Genomic DNA, 18,786 nt, shown 5'->3' on the forward strand with positions numbered 1-18,786 from the left:
CTATACTATGACATTTTTTCATGTTTTTTGACGCCATACTATACTATGACATTTTTTGACCGTTTTTGACGCCATACTATACTGACATTTTTTCATGTTTTTTGACGGCATACTATACTATGACATTTTTTCATGTTTTTTGACGCCATACTATACTATGACATTTTTTGACCGTTTTTGACGCCATACTATACTATGAGATTTTTTCATGTTTTTTGACGCCATACTATACTATGACATTTTTTCATGTTTTTTGACGCCATACTATACTATGACATTTTTTGACCGTTTTTTGACGCCATACTATACTATGACATTTTTTCATGTTTTTTGACACCATACTATACTATGACATTTTTTCATGTTTTTTGACGCCATACTATACTATGACATTTTTTGACCGTTTTTGACGCCATACTATACTATGACATTTTTTCATGTTTTTTGACGCCATACTATACTATGACATTTTTTCATGTTTTTTGACGCCATACTATACTATGACATTTTTCATCACTTTCTGTATATCATGATTGTTCCCGTGAGCATTTGAGAATTTACATTAAACTAAAAGGAACAAATAAAGACTAAATCTTGAGTTGTGTCCTACACAAAACTGTAATAGAGACTTTAGATTTTTGACAGCAGCTTTATTATACTAGAATTTAATTATATTTGTTCCAGACAACAAGTTTAAAATGTCAAACTGCAGCTGAGACAATGACAGTGTCAGACTGAAAAGAAATAAAACTAACACTGACCTTCTGTGAATCTTCATGTCTGTCTCTCCTCTCAGTGACCTCAAGTGTTCACAGGTTGAAGTTTGAATCCTGTGGAGAAAATCATAAACCACAAATATTAAAATAAAGCTGCAACTGTTTAAACCATGAAAATGAAAGCATACAAGTAAAAGATTGTAAGAGAACATTATAGGAATGGTCTCAAAACTACAAGGAAACACAAAAACGACCACAAAGAGATTAAAAACACAAACAGAGCAAGATCACGAGATGCTGAACAGACACAATAAAACAACAAATGGCCACAAAGAAATGTAAAATGATCCCAAATGGACACAGAACTGCAAAGACACACAATAACACAAAGACACGCAATGCAATGCAATGCAAAACAACCATAAAGTAACAAAATGCTGACCATAAATATACAGCTCGACAGAGACGCAAAATAATGCAAAACAAACACAAAGATGCAAAAATGTCACCGGGAGACAAATAACCGAGGCAAAAAGACCACAAAGAAGCAAAAAGCTGATCATAAAGAGATGCAAAACGATCACAGCGAGATGCTACACCGCTACAAAGGAACTTAAAACGACCGGGGTGAGACACAACATTAGAAAGAGATGCAAAATGTCTACGAAGTTACCGCAAACAGACAGAGATGCTCATTGTGATATGATTTATTACATTAGGAGTTCTCCAGTCATGAGAGAGGACGCTTCACAGAAACACAAATAAGCTCTAACCCAAATAATAGAAACAAGTGAAAATGGAATTAAGGCCATATACATACGCCTCCACGTCGGCCATGGTCAATGACGACACTTGTCGCAGACAATGACGACACACACCAGCCAACGTCCACAGACAAACGCTGATTGGTCGGTTTTTTTTTTCAAAACCCAATTTTGGACATTTTTTATTACAAAGTCAAGGAGCGAGGCACAAAAATCAAACAAAGACGAAAAAGTTTAAAAAACATATGAATCTAATGTTAAAGGAGGCTGATGATAAACTGGTGGAGCTTTCATTAAGAGGAACTTGGCATTTTCGTGATCATATCTCAAGCCACAAGTGTCTATTCTCCAAGTTTAAAGTCCACAAACACCATATTTTACATCTGTTACATCAGGTTAATCTGATCTTTCACAGTTTGTGCAACTCACATCTCATAGAATCTGCACTTTAAGAAATGGTTAGTACAGAGGGAGGAGAGGTGAGTAGAGTGTGTGATGTGTTTGGAGGAGGGACTTCTCATTTTGCTGAGGATTATTTAGAGAAGTGAGAAGTTCCTGGTTTGTCAGTGAAGAAGGAAGAGAGGCAGCGTTAAACCATCAGAGCCTCAGACATGAAAGTCCATCACACTCTGATCTGCTTCTTTCTCAGTGAGTACACCCTTTATTTTTCTGTCATTCTCTTTTTATTATGTAACTTTTCTTTATTTAAAGTTAATCAGTAAGATTTGTATCATGTATTTCAGTTTTAACAGTGGACTCTGTCTCTGTGTTTCATTGTGGTTTCTGTGGTTGAATATGACTAGAGTTGTATATGAGTCACTTGTTCTTCATTACAAGTGCTGGTTTTCTCCTAAAAAGTTGTAGGGTTTACACAAACTTTTTTGTTTTGTATCTGTTTCATCTTTATTTTGTATCTGCGACCAAATCTTCTCCTTCTCTGTAGCTGAGACACTTCTGGGTTCACAGCTCAAGAAACGATCTCTCTGATAGAGTTAGTAAAAGGTGACATATGTAACCTGCAAGTTGCAACCAAAATAAGTCTTTGCAATATTTTTAAAACTACACAGGGCCAGGTTAAACCAGAGCTGAGGAGAGAAAACTGTTGTTTTTCATTTATTCTTGTAAGGCAGCTCGAGAGGAACCGTGCTGCTGCAGTAAACCACTATCAGCAGCCCTGTGGGCAAACTCAGAGCTGTATTAAGTAACACATCTGACACTTCATTTCACATGCAAAGAGGCAATGAACTGATGTGAGAACGTCTGAAACTGAAAAACTGAACGGGGTTATTTCAATCCAAGTTTTCCAGTTTGTTCAGATCAGTGTGTTATTGTGGGATTGTGTTAGCAGGGCAGGGGTTTGTCAGTAGATAGAAGACATGGGAAACTGGCGTACTATTCACACACCATTTGTTGAAAACAGGCTGTTCAAACAGGTCTGGTGTCGACCTGACAGCTACGTAAGTGGGATTAATGGACATGGTTAGCTAGCTGCCTAGCTAAATTCATTTAAAAAAAAAAAAAAAGGGGTGACAGAAAAATGGTCAGAAAATGGTGACAAACTTGGATAAGATAGATGCAGCTGTACAGGTTGTAAACTGACTTACAGAAATAACAAGTTTTACATGGAATATCTCTCCATATTTTACTTTTTCTGATTCTTAACTTTGTTAACCGCTCTGAAAATCAGCAGGACAGATGTGTCACTACTGGAGGATCACAGAGCGTATCAGAGTGTGTACACATGCAAATGTACTCAGTTAAGGAACAACATAACTAGCTGTTGTACCCAGGCATGATATGAAGCTAATATAAACACACCCCAACCCAAAGAGATATCTGCTAACATGAGGCTCGTTCAAGACGAACCCGGCCTGTGCAGAATCGATCACTGCACAGTGCACGCTGATCAGTTTTCTCTCTGACTTGATCCTGACCTGCTCTGTTGTCTCACATGTGTTGGTGATGATAACCTCATGAGATGAAGGCAGCTTTTGCAGTTTTTGAGACACTGAAGTTGTCCTCTACTGACTGTAACACCTCAGAGTGTGACAGGAAACACCTGGCTCTCCTCTGATCTATGAGCTGATTGGTTTAGATGATCGATCAACAACTTAGAGTTTCACAGAAACTTTTTGTTTTTTGTTGAATTGGAGAGATTATGATTTTATTTTATTTATCTGATTTAAGAGAATAAATGTTGTGTGGTTGATGGTGACTATTATCAGTCAGAGAGGCCACATACTGTCAATGATGATGTGAAGCCCTGACAAGTTTAAATATCTGACGTATCAATAATGAAAACTTATGTCTTAAGTCTGAATCTTTTCTGACAGAATCTAAACTGAATCAGATTTCTGTCTGACTGTGGTAGAAGTGAGCAGCTCTCAGTGTGACTCTGTGTAAATATGAAGCAGGAGTTATGATCATCAGACTGCAGCGTCTCACTGGAAAATAGTAACTGTGACTGTTCATCTTTTCAGCAGCGCTGCAGGAGACTGATCTCATCAATGCAGAAACCTTCATTCGTACTGAACCTGAAGGAGGAAACATGACAGTTGCATGCAATTTTAAACTCCCTGGAGGGAAGAAGATCTTCTGTAAGAATGAATGTAAAGAGGACAAAGACATTCTCATTGAAACAGTAAAAGACAGAGCTCAGAGTGGCAGATACAGCATTGAATATAAAGAAGGAACTCTTCTAGTATCTTCTACACTTCTGTATGTGACCATCACACGGCTGACCAAGTCTGACTCAGGACGGTACTGGTGTGGTTTGGAAAGAACTGGTTTTCTAGATGGATACGATGAGATTGACCTCAGAGTGACAGATGGTGAGTTTCTACTGAAAGTCATAGAAATGTTCCTTCATGTCTCTGCAGCTGTGAAGAAACTTTCACTGTTCCCTGACAGCTACTTCTGTTTCAAATAACCTGATCTGTTCAGTCTAAAAACATTAGTGCTGCTTATTTTCATCACTGTGAACACTGGTCAAAACTCAATATAACAATCAGCTCTGCTGGAAAATACCCAACAACCTCAAACTGTTACTCACATACAGACACAATATTTATCTGAATATTAATGAATCAGACAGTTCATGATTAGAAAACTGTTTAAAGAGAATTGAGTTATTAGCCTGTAACATCAGGAGGAAATCACCTCATCATCAGGATTTATTTTATTATTTCATTATTCACAGCTCCAACCACTTCAAAACCAAACTTGACTGTTCAACCTTTTTCAACATCACTTCCATCAGCCTCCACATCAACAACATCAACAACAACAACAGTGACACAGAGTTTAAGCTCCAGTTCAGGAAGCTCCACACCCTCATCATCCTCCCCTGAAACCAACACGCAGCCTAAGACGTCACCTACAGGTCCAGGTACGTTACATACTCAAAGGTATTTGTTTCTGCACGTAAATATGAACATGACCCTCAGTGGCCCTGCGTACTGTCTCAGTATGTAAAGGTAAAGCTGGAGCTAATCTGAATGACTTAATGCTAACAACTGCTAGCTGATGAATTTTCCTCTGAGGATCAATAAGTTCATATAAATTCAACTTACTTTAATCCATAATAATACATCATCACATGTTGCTGATTATATTTCTCATTAATAATCTGCATCTGTAAATGAACTAAAGTTAAATGTAGGGGAGTAAAGAGTCGAGTTTTACTGGAACAGAAGAAGAAGAACAAGTAACTCAAAGTTGACACATAAGAAGCATTTCAACGTTGAGAAGAAGACTCTTTAAAACTACTTTTTTTTACTTACTTAAAAGGCAACTATTAAAAAATGTAGCGGAATAAAAAGAAGCAAAAGAGTATTAAATATAAAAGTAAAGTACAGACAGGTAAACACTGAGGTACAGTACGAGTGCACAGTAACTGCTCACTAAAGTTATCAAATAAATGTAGTGGAGCAAAAGTAAAATGTGAAGCAGCATGAAATGGAAATACTCGAGTAAAGCAGATGTAATTATAATTTGTATTTAAGTACAGTACCTGAGAGAGTGTGCTATCAACAGCTGAGTGAGAACATGGCTGACGTCCTCACTTGGAACCTGCTACAATTCTATGTAACTGCAGACGTCAAGAGACCAACTCAACAACGTCACCTATCAGGTGCAGACGGAGGAGAGCTGTCTGAGCTGTGGTTGTTGAAGAGCTGTTCAGATTTCATCAGCACGTAGAGTCGACGATAATGAAAAGACGAACTGAGGAAACCTTCAACTGAAAAAACATTAAAGAGTCAAATCTGTGACCTGTTGCACAACAATAGGCGCTAACCATGACCCCATTCAAACTCACAGTCAGACCTCAGGTGGATGTCTGGGTTCATCTGTTGTACAAAGCTGTGCTGTTCTTGACTGTCTGAGGTAGTGTGGGTAAATTAGAACAAAAACAAACATGGCTGACGAAGCAACCACGACAAAACGCTCAGCTCTGTTTGATTCTTCTCAGAGAGCAGAGTGTAACTTCCACTAGCATAAAATTAGTCGTGTTACTGTGCCCTTTAAAAACCTCTTTCCCTTCTTATTAATCGCTCTACACCACCACTCGTGAGCCATGTTTTCCTCGTTCTTTATTATTTGGTTGCCACTGTTGTTACCATGGAAACATGCCTCTCGGGTTGTGTTTAACTGTTGCTCTGCATGAAAAAACAACAACAACACAGCAGGCTGAATGCGCAGACAGCAGAAGCTAATCAAGGTTCAGCATCTCCTGGAGTGCAACATGACATGACCAGTGAAAAACATGTGGGCTGTAGATGACTTTGCAACTATGAGCGCTGTGTTGCAATTGTTTGCAGCTCTACCAATGCACTGTTTTAACTGAGGTATGAATGCCTGCTCAGCTCTGAGTTAGCCTGGGCTTGAGGAAGGAAGTCATAGATGTGTTAGCCTCATGCGAGTTGTAGAGTCTGAAAAAAAAAAAAAGGGCTGGGCCAACACCACAGATCAGTGGCCTCTCTGTGTCATTTACAACATGTTGGAGTCAAATTAGAAACTAATGCCATAAAACAATTTGATGCTGAGAGGAAGCATAGCACAGAGGTGTTTTAGTTGAGTGTGTATGTATTGTTGTAGTGTTTGAGTTAGATTAGTTTCTTCAGAAAAAGATACTAACTGTAACATGCATTTCTGGTATGATCACCTTATGTACTGACTGGTTTAAATATGATTTATTATATGTTATAAAGGTTCTCAGAAACTCTGAGTTTTATGATGAACCAGAAACCTGTTCTCCACCTCAGGTGTGCTGCTGTATGTGGGCCTGACTCTGCTTTTCATGATCATCGTACTATCAGTGGCTGTGCTCATATTCTGCAGGAAGAACGCCAGTAAACCCAAAGGTAAGGCTACAGGAGACACACACACACACACACACACACACACACACACACACACACACACACACACACACACAGCAAAGGAATCTGAACAACTGAACATCATGAAATACTTTTTAACTTCAGGTAAAAGTTCACAAATGAAACAAAGATAACAAACAGAAACAACAGACACAACAAAAAAATCTAAAAAGATTCTGAACTTTACTCCTTTTTCAGAGCCTCCTGCAGACACAGTGTACGCTAATGTCACAGTGGTGAGTTCAAGTAAATCTGGTTTATTTCAGCATCATTAGTGTTTGTGGAAACCAGCTGATATTAATACAAACCCCTCTCTTCCTCCTCCTCCTCCTCCTCCTCCTCCTGCAGGCTAACCAGGCGATGAGAGAGGACAGACGGGGCAGATCTCCTCCTGTGGAAGTGTCTACGGTTTACAGTCAGGCCAAATACACCAAAGCAAACAGAGCTGAAACCACAGACGACTACAGCCTGGTCGCTGCCACAGCGTCCAGTGCTGGGAACAAAGTGAGTAAAAGTGTGGTAGGATTTCAGGAAACAGTTCATGTAGTGTACAAACTCGAGTCGACTCGCCCGCTGATGATATCAGCTCTTGCACTGACACACTGCCCTCAATACTTCCTGTTATACTGCAGCCAAAAGAATCTTCATCAGGACAGCCTGTTAATTTTACTACATTACTATTTAGCTATTTTTATCATTACCAACTCATTTCTTATTTCTGCTGCTTGTCAGCTGCTGACAGCGCCATCAGACAGACACCGGAGCTGAGAGTATCAGAGCAGCCAACAGAAACAAGTCATACCGCCCCACATCACACTGCCCGGTGTTCATCTGTCCTTCATTTCCATCCATATCTCTACTATCACAGTTAGTTTTTTTCTTCGGTCATTTCAAGACAAGGCTACCAAAGGTGCAAGCAAACTAAAACTGGAAACTCCCATCAGTGCTGTACAACAGAGGAAATATTTTGTCGACATGTCTTGAGAAATGTGTTCATAAACAGCTGTGGTTTTTCTTGACTTCTCCTTCTGATTTCGTCAACGTCTGTAGTTTCAGTTTGATTGAGATTCAAAGGGAATTCCAGCTTTTCACTTGGAGAGGTGTTCAGATAACTCTGCAAGTTTTAGAAAGCAACTTACTGCAACACTCCACTGCTCTATTAAGGAGCTGCTCTGTACTACGTATTATTGGTTCTTTACAAATATATAGTTGCTTTCTATCGCAAAAAACAGTTCTTTAAACGATGTGTTTAACAAGAAAAACATCAATTTTGTCCAAGAGGAGACACAAGTAATCTCCTGCCTATCAGGAAACAGGAACAACAAACTGTTGTTGTGAGGAGGAAGTCGTCGAGTGGATGTTTTAAAGTGTGCACAAAAAGAGGAGGGAAGTGCTGCTGTACTGAAATACAGATATCCATCCAAATATACAGCAGCAGTTTTGAAGATAAAAATAAACTTCAAGTAAACTGTTAAATCGCTCACTTAAATGGTTCTTATCTGACAAAGCAGACGAGGAAACTCTTAAGTCAGCATTTAGATATCAAAACTTAAATCTCACAAGGATAAAGATCCATTAAAACTGTGTAGTTTGTTCTGAGTGGGATTTTTTACAGCAGCTGAACTTGTTGCACTGTTCTGTGACCTGAAAAATACATTTCCCTTTTTTCCTCTGCAATTTCCTTAATGTCTGACACTTTTGTTTATAATGACGAATCTGCAATACATCAATACAAATTAAATAAGATAAGAAACATCTGCCCACAAACTGTCATAAAGACAATTTACAGTTTCTCTTTCTTCTTTCAGCCCAATGTAAACACATGAAGACAGGAACATTTAATTTAAAATGCAGTGTTAGTAGACAAAATCAGTCAGTAAATCATTTCTGACTTGTCTTTGTTTGCCTCCAGGCCGAAGATGACGCACTCACTTACTCTGAGGTGGAATTTGTCAACGGTGCAGGCGCCTCGCACAACAGCGCCCCCTCTGGTAATGCTGAGGCTGTCATCTACTCTGAACCCCGGGTAGAAGGGAACGACGCTTCACCTCCTCTGTACTCTACCGTGACTTCTCATTAGCAGTAGCTTCAACGATGCCGCTGCTACACCTGCAGTCTCAGGGGTCAACAACACAAAAATCTGTTATTTATTACAAGCCTATGAGAAGTTATGGCAGCCTCATTTGTAAGTGCAGTCACAACAGTTAGCTTCAGGCTACAGCTACTTTCACTACTTTGACTTTAAGTGAAGCTTTCCATAATATATATATATATTTTAACTTAAATTTTGTTTTCATGTTAAAACAACCTATTTTTGTTAAACCGTTACGTTGGTTATAATTTGGAGTTCACAATGTCTGAAAGCAAGTTATTTGTTATCTTACTTCAGGTTAGTTAACTTAATGGTAAATTATTGCAGTTGTAGGCAATTGCTAATTAATTGTTCTTGGTAAAAAAAAAAAAAAAAAAAAAAAAAGTCAGGTGGTGTCAAAGAAACTGTTATCCACTGTTTACAAATGTTGTAAAGAAGTGCTAAATATACAGTTATACACTTATTGTATGTATATAAGTTTTACAATGCTAACAGTGATTATGAGACATTTGTATGCGCTGTATATATTTTGTTACTTCAGTTTGATACCATATTTATGCTTTATAGCAAAAACAAGCATTTTCCTTTGTTAAAAGTTAAAGTTGTTTTTTTTTTTTTTTTTTAATGGTAACAAATATCTAAGCCAACTGTATCAGCAAAAGATTCATTACTTGAAACCTCATTTAGGCTAACAGTGTTCACTAGTGGCAAAAACAATTAAGAGTCATAAAGAACCATTTTTGACTCTGTGGCACAAAAATCAGCAACATTTGCATGGAGGGTTCACATTCACATTTTCACAGAAACGTTAGTTATTATCATTAAGCATTACCTGGTGTCATACTGCTTGAATTTGTATTATTATTATTATTAATTAGGGTATATTATAGCCTTGGTGAAAACTCTCGTTAGGGAAACTGTAGAATGAACTGATCCACCTCGTTTCCACACTGTTTTGTGTTTTTTTTGCACCTGTAATTTCGTACAATAAACGCAGTACACCCCCTAGTGTTCAATGCAAGGTAATGCATGTCGTAATGGATGAGTAGAAATGCCACAGCAGCCATGGAGAAGAAGCTAATTTGGTCTGTTTTTCACCGTTTTTGATGTATGTGTTCGAGTGGATATAATTAAAAATAAAAGAATAAAATATCTAATTTGCAGTGATTTTACTTCATATTGTACAAATAAGAAAAAATGTTGGATGTGAGCAAAAAAAATTACATGAAAAAGCTTCAGTGGAAATTACTGTACCGTTACTTTTTTCGGTGATTAAGAATAATCAAACAAACTAAACTACTCCCACACTGTTCAGGCACAAATGGCATGAGCCATAAAGTTTAGTGAAATAACCAGTACAACAGAAGCAGTAAATTACATATTTTAATGAAAATAAATTTGACATGAATTGAACATTGGCAGCTTAAACAGTAAATGCTCTTTATCTTTTACAAAATATTACTATAAATATTTTCAGTTCTCCTCCCACGTGACCTGCAGTGTACCTGACCACACTATAAACAGCAGCTGTTTACACTGTAGCTGGTATAAGACACTGCGAGCAGGCTGATATCGATGAAGATAAACTTTACGCTACAAAATATATTAACAAGTTAACCCCATTTAACATCATTGACGTCTGTTAAGGATCACTACAGGTGTTTTAAAACAAAAGTGGCAACAAAAACAACATAAATAATATTAACAGACTTACATTGTGATGCCTTGACTGCGATGCTGCTCGTCCATGTTGTCGATTAAATAAAAAACAAAAAATAATATAAAAATTAAATTAACTTAAAATGTAAAAACAATAATTATAAATGGAAGACAAACACTTGGTAAATATTTCCCTTTATAGCCTTTTACAGTGCTCAAAGAAGAATAAAATAATAATTACTTAATACAAAAACTAAAAACAACATGTGTATGTGAGGTTTAAATAAAGGAGTGTGGGTAAAAATACACGCTGTGGCACATTAAAGGTAAACGCACTGAGGAGGAGGAGGAGGATGAAGGTCTGCTGACAGAGTAAAAGCTGCATAGAATCAATATCACAAATCTCTAATGTAGAGAAGACGACTTTGGAAGAACGTGTGCTGTTTCTACTCTGAAGCAGAGTCTTATATTTATCATGTTGTCTGATGAAAAGCTTCTTTTAGCATCTTTCACATTTGATCAACCTGAACAAAGGAAGTCCTGCTGTTTATTGGCAAAATCCACTTCTTCCTTTAGATGATTTTGCTAAAATAACAGTTTCAATATACGACTCTGCTCAGAAGTGTGTCAGTGCAAACTGTGGAGCGTGAGGATTCTTCTTTACCAGCTTTGTCAGAGCAGGAGAGAAAAAAAAAGAGGCCTGATTGGGAAACTTTTTGAAACTAAAGTTCTGCATGGACCCAAAACTGAAACCTCAACCCCCGTCTTTAAAAAAACATGCAAGTTTTAGTTCCTTACCTACAAATAATGTATTATTCATACTTGTGCTGACCATTTTCCAATCTGTGCTGTGGAATTTCATGTTTTCTGAGCGAGTATTTTCTTTCCTTTGAAGCTGGTTTACTTTCTGTACGGTGTAAAAATCAACTGGAGACTTGCTTTAGTTGTGTAATTCATCAGAGTGAACATCAAGTCTGCATCATGTTTTTTTTCCAGGGTTAAATTATCATCATAACATCTCTGATATGAAACCTCTGCCAATTACACACCTTGATTTGTGCTAAACAGGTTGTGCTGTGATGCTTTGGACACTTGTTGTGCAGGTTTCTCTGTATACCACATCTGTCCCTGTCAAATAAACATTAAACAAAAAATACATTTGTCACTGCTATGTTTCTTAGAGCTGGAGTGCAGGACTTTTACATATCAATGAACGTCTGTTACGTTCAAACCCTCGCTGCTAAACAAGAACAAACAGTTCTGATTTAGCCTGTCAGAGCCAGGTCAATCTCTTCATACATCACAGTATAGAGGAGTTTTTAATCTGGAGTCTGTGGCGACATTCCTACACTGGTGCACCATAGTGATGCATTTAATATATTTCAAGCAGCAGCGACTGCTTTGCCGGAGCTGAAGATGGGCGCCTACAGTGGAAAAACCAAGGAGGCACCCAAGAAAAGTTTCTGATGCTCCAGATAAAAAAGAAACTCGAAGTCTAAAATAGAAAGCGAACGACGGCGAGGTAAATGTCACAAACACTCACACGCTCTCCTGCCAGAGGAGAGATATGACAGTTCAGCATTGCAGGTTAAAAGATGCAACATGGCTGTCTTAATTCCTTTTCACTTTTCCCAGTCACAGAGAGAATTTTTTTAATATAATGCATTTGAAAATAATATATATATATCTCTAAAGCGAACATCATCAGCTCTCCTGCTCTGACGCTCAGGTACAGATGAACCCTGACTCCAAAATACAAGAGTGTTTAACACACGAGAGAAAATAACATGTGTGGAAGAACATTGATGTGAAACCTCAAGATGAAGGATCGTGTTTTAAAGTTTATCTTGAATTTCTCTCGTGTGAAGTTTTTACAACTTCAGCTCTGACAATTTACAACACGATCCTTTATCAGGAGGATCACTAGCAATAAATAAATTTCAGTGACTCGGTCAGTTCTCAATATACAATTATACAATAAGATACTTCACATGTAGAAAAATATTATTACCCTTGTTACTTAGTGATAAAGATTCAGGATTGTGAAGCAAAAAGGCAAAGTGCAAAAACAACAGAGGCTCTACTGAGAATGTTTGTGCTGTCATGTCACCTCCAACATGGCCGCCAGTAACCAATGGTTTTAAAAGAAAATACATATATTATTTTATGTTCCTGGATAAAGCAGGTAAAATGTTTCTCCTTTTTATTTGACTTTAGTGCTGGAACGTGGAGGAGAAACAGTCACAAACATCCTGTTAGCAGCCTCTGCTTGGTTAAATGTTCATCGCTTTATGACGCAGTGAAAACAGAATAAATAATATTTGAGTGAAAGTAGTTTTTCTCAGGTAGTTCCTGAACAGAAAGGTCTTTTTGGTAGTTATGATGTTCCTTCACAGTGCAGACAGAATGAGGACGTCTGCAGCCACAGTGAGTTTCTTCTGTTTAACATGAGTAATGTCTTTACAGTCCACCTTAACAAGCTGTTACCTCTTGTTTAAGTTTGGCAACGGCTGAGAAACAGTCAGTCATTACAAGCTTCTTGTAACTTTTCTCTCTTACAGCCGCCATGTTTTGTGTTTCTGCACTGACTCTCACTGATGCAAAAAAAATAAACTAGAGCTGCAACCGATTATTTTCATTACTGATTAATCTTTCAATAATTTTCTCAATTCACTGATCAATCATTTGACCTTCAAAACATCTGAAAAATGCCCATCACAATTTTTAAAGCCCATAAAACCCAGATATTTAGTTCTTTATCAAAGAAGATCAATATTTTCCATTGTTTAATTTGACTTACTGTTTCAGCTCAAATTAGATGCTGATATACTGAATCTGAATCGGACGTCTAACACATTGGAAACTGGGCGCTGGACTGATATTAAAACCAATCCAGCCTGCCTCTGCTGTGATGTGACGTTAGCTGAGCTTCAGTTGCTGCAGGACTGAGTATCGTTATGACTTCTACCTGTTTGAGACGTCACGATCATTTGATACTACACCCACTTGTAACAGGGGGAGAGCTGCGCCCTGAACACCTGTTGTTCCTCTGTGTAACTTAGGTGAACAGGTACGATCTCCCTCTAACTGAGTGATAGTCAGCAGCTTAAACTGCTGGAGTCAGAGTAATGCTGAACTGTAGATCAGTTAAAAAGATCTCAAAGTCTCTTGGAACGAGTCGGGTTTTGCCTGCTTCAGTGTTTTTCACTTTACAGTAACAGACACGGACTCTTGAAACAGGACACAGTGTTTGTGACCTCAGAGACACAGGGCAGGACGGAGAGGGAAACTAACTTTCCAGGATGCCACAGAGACAACACCAGTGTCGTTTTCATCCATGCTAGTGTGATCTGAGTGCTTTTCCTCTCGATCAGTGATTCTCCAAAGGATGCACTGCTTCTCTGTGACCACCAGAGCGAGCAGCAGTCTGCTGATCGTTCAGGAGGAGGGACGACAACATGGGAGCGAGAAGGAAGTGAGGATTAAGTAGCTGGTTTGAATGCCTGGATCCAAGGGGAACATTTTTGTGGGTAAAACAGGAACAACTCTCCTCTTCCTGACCGACTACACTTCAGGTGCCCTTAGGCAAGGCACTTTAACGCCTCAACCTCTCCAGCCGAGCTTCAGACAGCAGCTCAGTATGTGAGTGTAAAACTGGCTGATGCTGAGAAATGTCACAGAAACCCAGTGAACCTTCTCCTGTTAAATTAAGTAACGATGAGAGAAGACAGACGGAGCCGTGAAGCGAGTGAGGGGGGAGGAAACCAGCTGACGGCTGGCTGGAAGTTCGGACAGCTCAGTGAAAACGAAGGACGTGGCATCAGGACTACTTCATTAAATCAAGCTGAATCTGACCGGTGGAAAAAGGATGAGCACAAGATACAGGAGGAACTACTGTCACCACAACCTCCCAACACATTTCCCAATTTTAGTTTCCACTCATTAATAACTCTACATCTTTGCTACAGCTGCTGAAAACACTCAGCACTGTTGATTTAAGATGCAGCAAAACGATTGTCGAATGCACAAAACTCATGATCGTGTTTCAGTGACTGTCAGCACATTTAAACCAAAATAATACGTTTCCTCGCCAGTTTCTTCATCATCACAGTCTCAGAGACTTTGGCTGACAGCGGTGAACTCCAAACATGACACAGCAGTTTTAGACTAAAACGGACACTTAAATTTAGGTTCAACCTAAGATAAGAACCTAAAGCAAACAGAGGTCTGGAGAGAACTTGAAAAATGAGGATAATGGAACCTGTGGAGAGCCTAAGGCAGCACTTTGATTGGCTGTGAGTTTGAAAATCTTAGAAAACGGCACCTCTGCTCATACGCTATTGTAATACACCATATTTTACCATTCTCTGCCAGTCTTAAAACCATTACTGAAACACAGTTTGACCTTAACTTGTCAGTTAAGTTCTGTTTTTCACTGCAGAACTGTCACTACAACATGTTTCAGTCGGTTTGTTTTGAACAGGCTGACACAGGTGTGGTTAGAGCCGTGTAAAGGACAAGTTCGCAGTTTTTCAAGTCTGTCTTAAAGTCAGATGCTAGTATGTTCGCTGGAACAGGTTCTGCTTGTTGTAATCGTTTCTAATGTCTGTGAGATGCCAAAATGATCCTTTAATGAAAGTGATGGGAGACAAAATCTGTCCACCAAGTTTAGCTTCAGTTAGTCTGAGTTACAGTAACTAATCAAGTGGATATCTCCCAGTGTTAAAGCCTTTTTTAGTCTAACATTCTCTCTTCCTGTTTCCAGTGTTAGTAAGAGAAAAAAGAGGAAATTTTGAGCTAAAATTAGTTTCAATGTTTAGTTTTGTTTTAACACAGATTTGAAAAAATGTGACACTGTCCTTTAAAAATGTTGTAACAGGGTAAAAGTGCAGTGGTAAAACCTGAAGGGAAACCTTTGAGTGATTTTTTTTTTTTTGTTACTCAACTGCAGAGATTTTAGAAAGGAGAACTCAAAACTGTTGAACACAGCTTTACAAAAACTCCAGTTTAACCAAACTGATCTTCATACAAGTTTCATCAAACAAACAGGAGCCGTGTTGAGTCTAAAATCTCTGCAAAAGAACAAAAATGACTGATGTGAAAATCAGCTTTTAAAAAAGCATCATTTTCTGTAGGTGAGACATGATTTGTGATGAATTTGACCTCTGGTGATTTCTGTGCTGCTAAACCCTCAATCACAGTGTGTCGTCACTTTGGTGTTGGACAGAGGAAAGAAAGTGATGTTGCTCTCTGGGCCGTAGAGCCAGGCATTACCAGGCCTGCTGTCGTACTACCGTGACGGCGTGGCTGAACTTTGGTGTCTGCCCTGTGAGCAGAGAGGAGGAGGGAGATTCCTCTGTGCCTCTGAGCCTTTGAGCCAGGCGCCACAAAGCTCCGTCCGTCACAGTGTGGAGCTGAAAAGGTGCTGAGAGAGTCCCCGGGTGGAGGGATCGCTGTGCCGCTGTGCCATGAAGCCAGGCGCTGCTATAACTGGCGCTGCTATAACTGCTGCTGCTGCACCAGCCGTCTGTAATGTGGCATGACTTTACTCTCAGGGAGGTAGAGCGCCATCTCCAGAGCGACCAGGATGGTGAACTCAAACGAGATCAGCTCCCTCCTGCTGATCCTGAAACGCTCCTCCAGCTTCTACAGAGGAGACCAAAGAGCGAGAGATAAATAAAGAGACAAATACTTTCTCATGTTGTGTTAAATGTTTTGTCCTGGCTTGTATTTTGTACCTTCAGTGCTAAAATCCAGTGGTGAGATTATGAAATATCTTATCATTCAAAAAGGTGTACTTGAAAACTGAGCTTCACAAACTTGTGTTTTGTTTTCTGCCTGCAAACTCTGTGCATTCAGACGCAGGCTTTCACAATCACATCTGAGAGCATCTCATATATTTTACTTCTGAAATAAGTTTTATAGACATTAGTCTGAGATCTTCCAAAATGAGATGAGAACTGACGATGCAACGAACAATTTCCATCATAGATTAATTCCGTCAGTTATTTTTTTTACAATTTTCCAGAGCTCACTACGATAACTTCAGGTCACTGTTTGACCCACAGTTTAAAACCCCAAAATATTCACTTAGCAATGATATAAAACAATACGAAGCAGAAAACATTTGTTTGACAGTCTTGTTTGATATTTGATTTAAATGATCGATCAATTATCTTCATTGTTTAATTTTGTTATCATTTTTCTATATGGGTCCCCTAAATGTGGTTAATGAAAAATGAACTCCTTAGCGCCCTCTGCTGGTCAAACACTGTAATGGAGACACTGTTTTTAATCACCTCAAGCATATTGTCGACATCTTCTCGATACCTGCCGGACATATTTGCTAATGTTGGTAATTCTCAGATAAAATCAGGCCGTACTGTCGTACTGGTCGAGGTCTAATGACAACAACACTGCTGAGTTTTCATGTTCATGCTGTGTGTGAGTAAAACTGTGCAGGTTGTTTTCCACCTGAGCAAGAGCAACATGATCTGACAGACAGACAGAGGTCACCACCACGATCTGACTCCGTGTGTGTGTCGCACTTACATCAATGAGGTGTTTGACCTCCTGTTTCTTGAGGTCACTGCTGATCTTAGCAGCCAATAGGATGCAGGCAGCTGACACCAGCTTCCTGTAAGATAACAACAAACAACAGTTTAAGTGGCAGGACGTCCTTCTGCAGAGCGAAGCTCACAGCAAGCTGCACGAAGTGAGGTTTAGCTGCCTTAGATCTGTGAAAACGTTCCACAACATGGAGAGAAACAGAGTAACAGAGACTGAATGCAGCTGTGTGCAGGTGTTAAAGTACCTGTTCTGTTTATTGAGTCGACCCTGCAGCACCAGCTTCTCAAAGTAGACAAACGCCATCGCGATAGTGACAGGCTGCAGGCCACAGTCCTCCCCAACGACTCTCATCTCTCTCTTCAGACTGAGACACAGAGAGAGGGAGTCACAAAGTCACACACAGCGTATCATACAATACGATGCCTTACTGTGTAATAAGAGAATCTGCTCTCTCTTAAGGTAGTCTTCAGTCCATTCATTTCAAATACCTCACCTCCGTATTTTGCTGAGAGTGAGTTTAATGTGAGGAAACTTCTCCTTAAACGTCTCGTTCATGTCTTTCTTCAGATCAGACGGTTTGACGTATTCTATAACTGTGGTCTGGTGAGAAAAAAAGAGAGAAAGGAGTAAAAGATGGTGACAGTGGAAGAATGGAGAAAACAGAACAAAAGAAAAAAGGAGCAGAGGAAGAGAAGAATGCATAAACAGAGGAGAGAGGAGATTTGTAGTCATGTCAAAGTGCAGGCAGAGACTTTTAAAAGTCAAACAATGGTCAGTGAATGTAAATGAACCTCATGACGGCACATAAATATTTTTGTCCTCTATCATCTGCTGCTTCACTCTGTACAGTATATATGTGCTTGTGTATGTGCACTGATTTCTCTCTTTTTTTAATGTTCTTATTCATTGCATCTGTCTTATATATTCTTTAAAAGCACGCTGTTTCGCATCTTTTTCTGTAAAATTTACTGTATAAATGTAGTTTTATCATTGTTGTACTATATATTGTGATATACTGAAGGGACCCAGTGAATATAATACCTGTCACATTAAGGTGCTTCATTACATTGATGCCAGAATAATAAAGACATTTTTGCCAGAAAGTGATCCTGTTCACTGATTTGATAAATTGGCGACAGAGAGCCGACACTTTATAGCAGGTGGTGAGATCATACTGTGTAATGCTAACACACACACACACACACACACACACACACACACACACACACACACACACACACACACAGTGACAAAGCAGCCCACCTCAGACATAATCTTCTCTGATGGATTAAACAGCAGTGATACAGCCTGTGTGTGTGTGTGTCTGTGAGCGTGTGCCTCCATAGGTTTTAACTCATCCCAGTGGAGGGATAAAACTAAGCTGCTGCCTATAGGATAATTATGTGGATGTAAAAGAGCTGTGAGAGTGTGTGTGTGTGTGTGTGTGTGTGTGAGTGCGGCGATTATTCTCAGTTCTCAGAAATCTATAATCCTCTACCCTTCTTTCTCCTCTGCACTGTCTTCTCCTATTTATTTGCTCTCTGCTCGTCTCTCCTTCAGTTTTTCATCCGGCTCCTTTATTCCAGTTTCTTGGAACGCAGGAA

The 18,786-nt window shown here is 39.1% G+C and overlaps 2 protein-coding genes across 25 annotated transcripts in view; one reads left to right on the top strand and one right to left on the bottom strand.

The window, feature by feature from the left end:
• The window catches only part of LOC108887407 (CMRF35-like molecule 5), a 46,028-nt gene extending 35,918 nt beyond the window's left edge, over window positions 1–10,110 (top strand). For 15 of the 24 annotated variants that reach the window (XM_051071441.1, XM_051071440.1, XM_051071445.1 and 12 more), the window contains 5 exons: window positions 4,680–4,868; window positions 6,745–6,843; window positions 7,060–7,097; window positions 7,210–7,365; window positions 8,774–10,110. In XM_051071441.1, the coding sequence (XP_050927398.1) occupies window positions 4,680–4,868; window positions 6,745–6,843; window positions 7,060–7,097; window positions 7,210–7,365; window positions 8,774–8,941 (650 nt within the window). In that variant the 3' untranslated portion in view covers window positions 8,942–10,110. Of the gene's footprint in view, window positions 1–2,042; window positions 2,129–3,960; window positions 4,312–4,679; window positions 4,869–6,744; window positions 6,844–7,059; window positions 7,098–7,209; window positions 7,366–8,773 lie in introns of those variants that run through there. The other 9 variants (XM_051071431.1, XM_051071430.1, XM_051071436.1 and 6 more) reach the window with 6 other exon arrangements.
• A 213-nt stretch (window positions 10,111–10,323) lies between these two features.
• The window catches only part of cables2b (Cdk5 and Abl enzyme substrate 2b), a 37,931-nt gene continuing 29,468 nt past the window's right edge, over window positions 10,324–18,786 (bottom strand). The window contains 4 exon segments of the mRNA XM_018682828.2: window positions 10,324–16,258; window positions 17,165–17,249; window positions 17,427–17,546; window positions 17,676–17,782. Coding sequence (XP_018538344.1) covers window positions 16,112–16,258; window positions 17,165–17,249; window positions 17,427–17,546; window positions 17,676–17,782 — 459 coding nt within the window. The 3' untranslated portion in view covers window positions 10,324–16,111.

This window comes from Lates calcarifer, linkage group LG6 (assembly GCF_001640805.2).
Source record: "Lates calcarifer isolate ASB-BC8 linkage group LG6, TLL_Latcal_v3, whole genome shotgun sequence".
NCBI classification, from domain to species: Eukaryota; Metazoa; Chordata; class Actinopteri; family Centropomidae; genus Lates; species Lates calcarifer.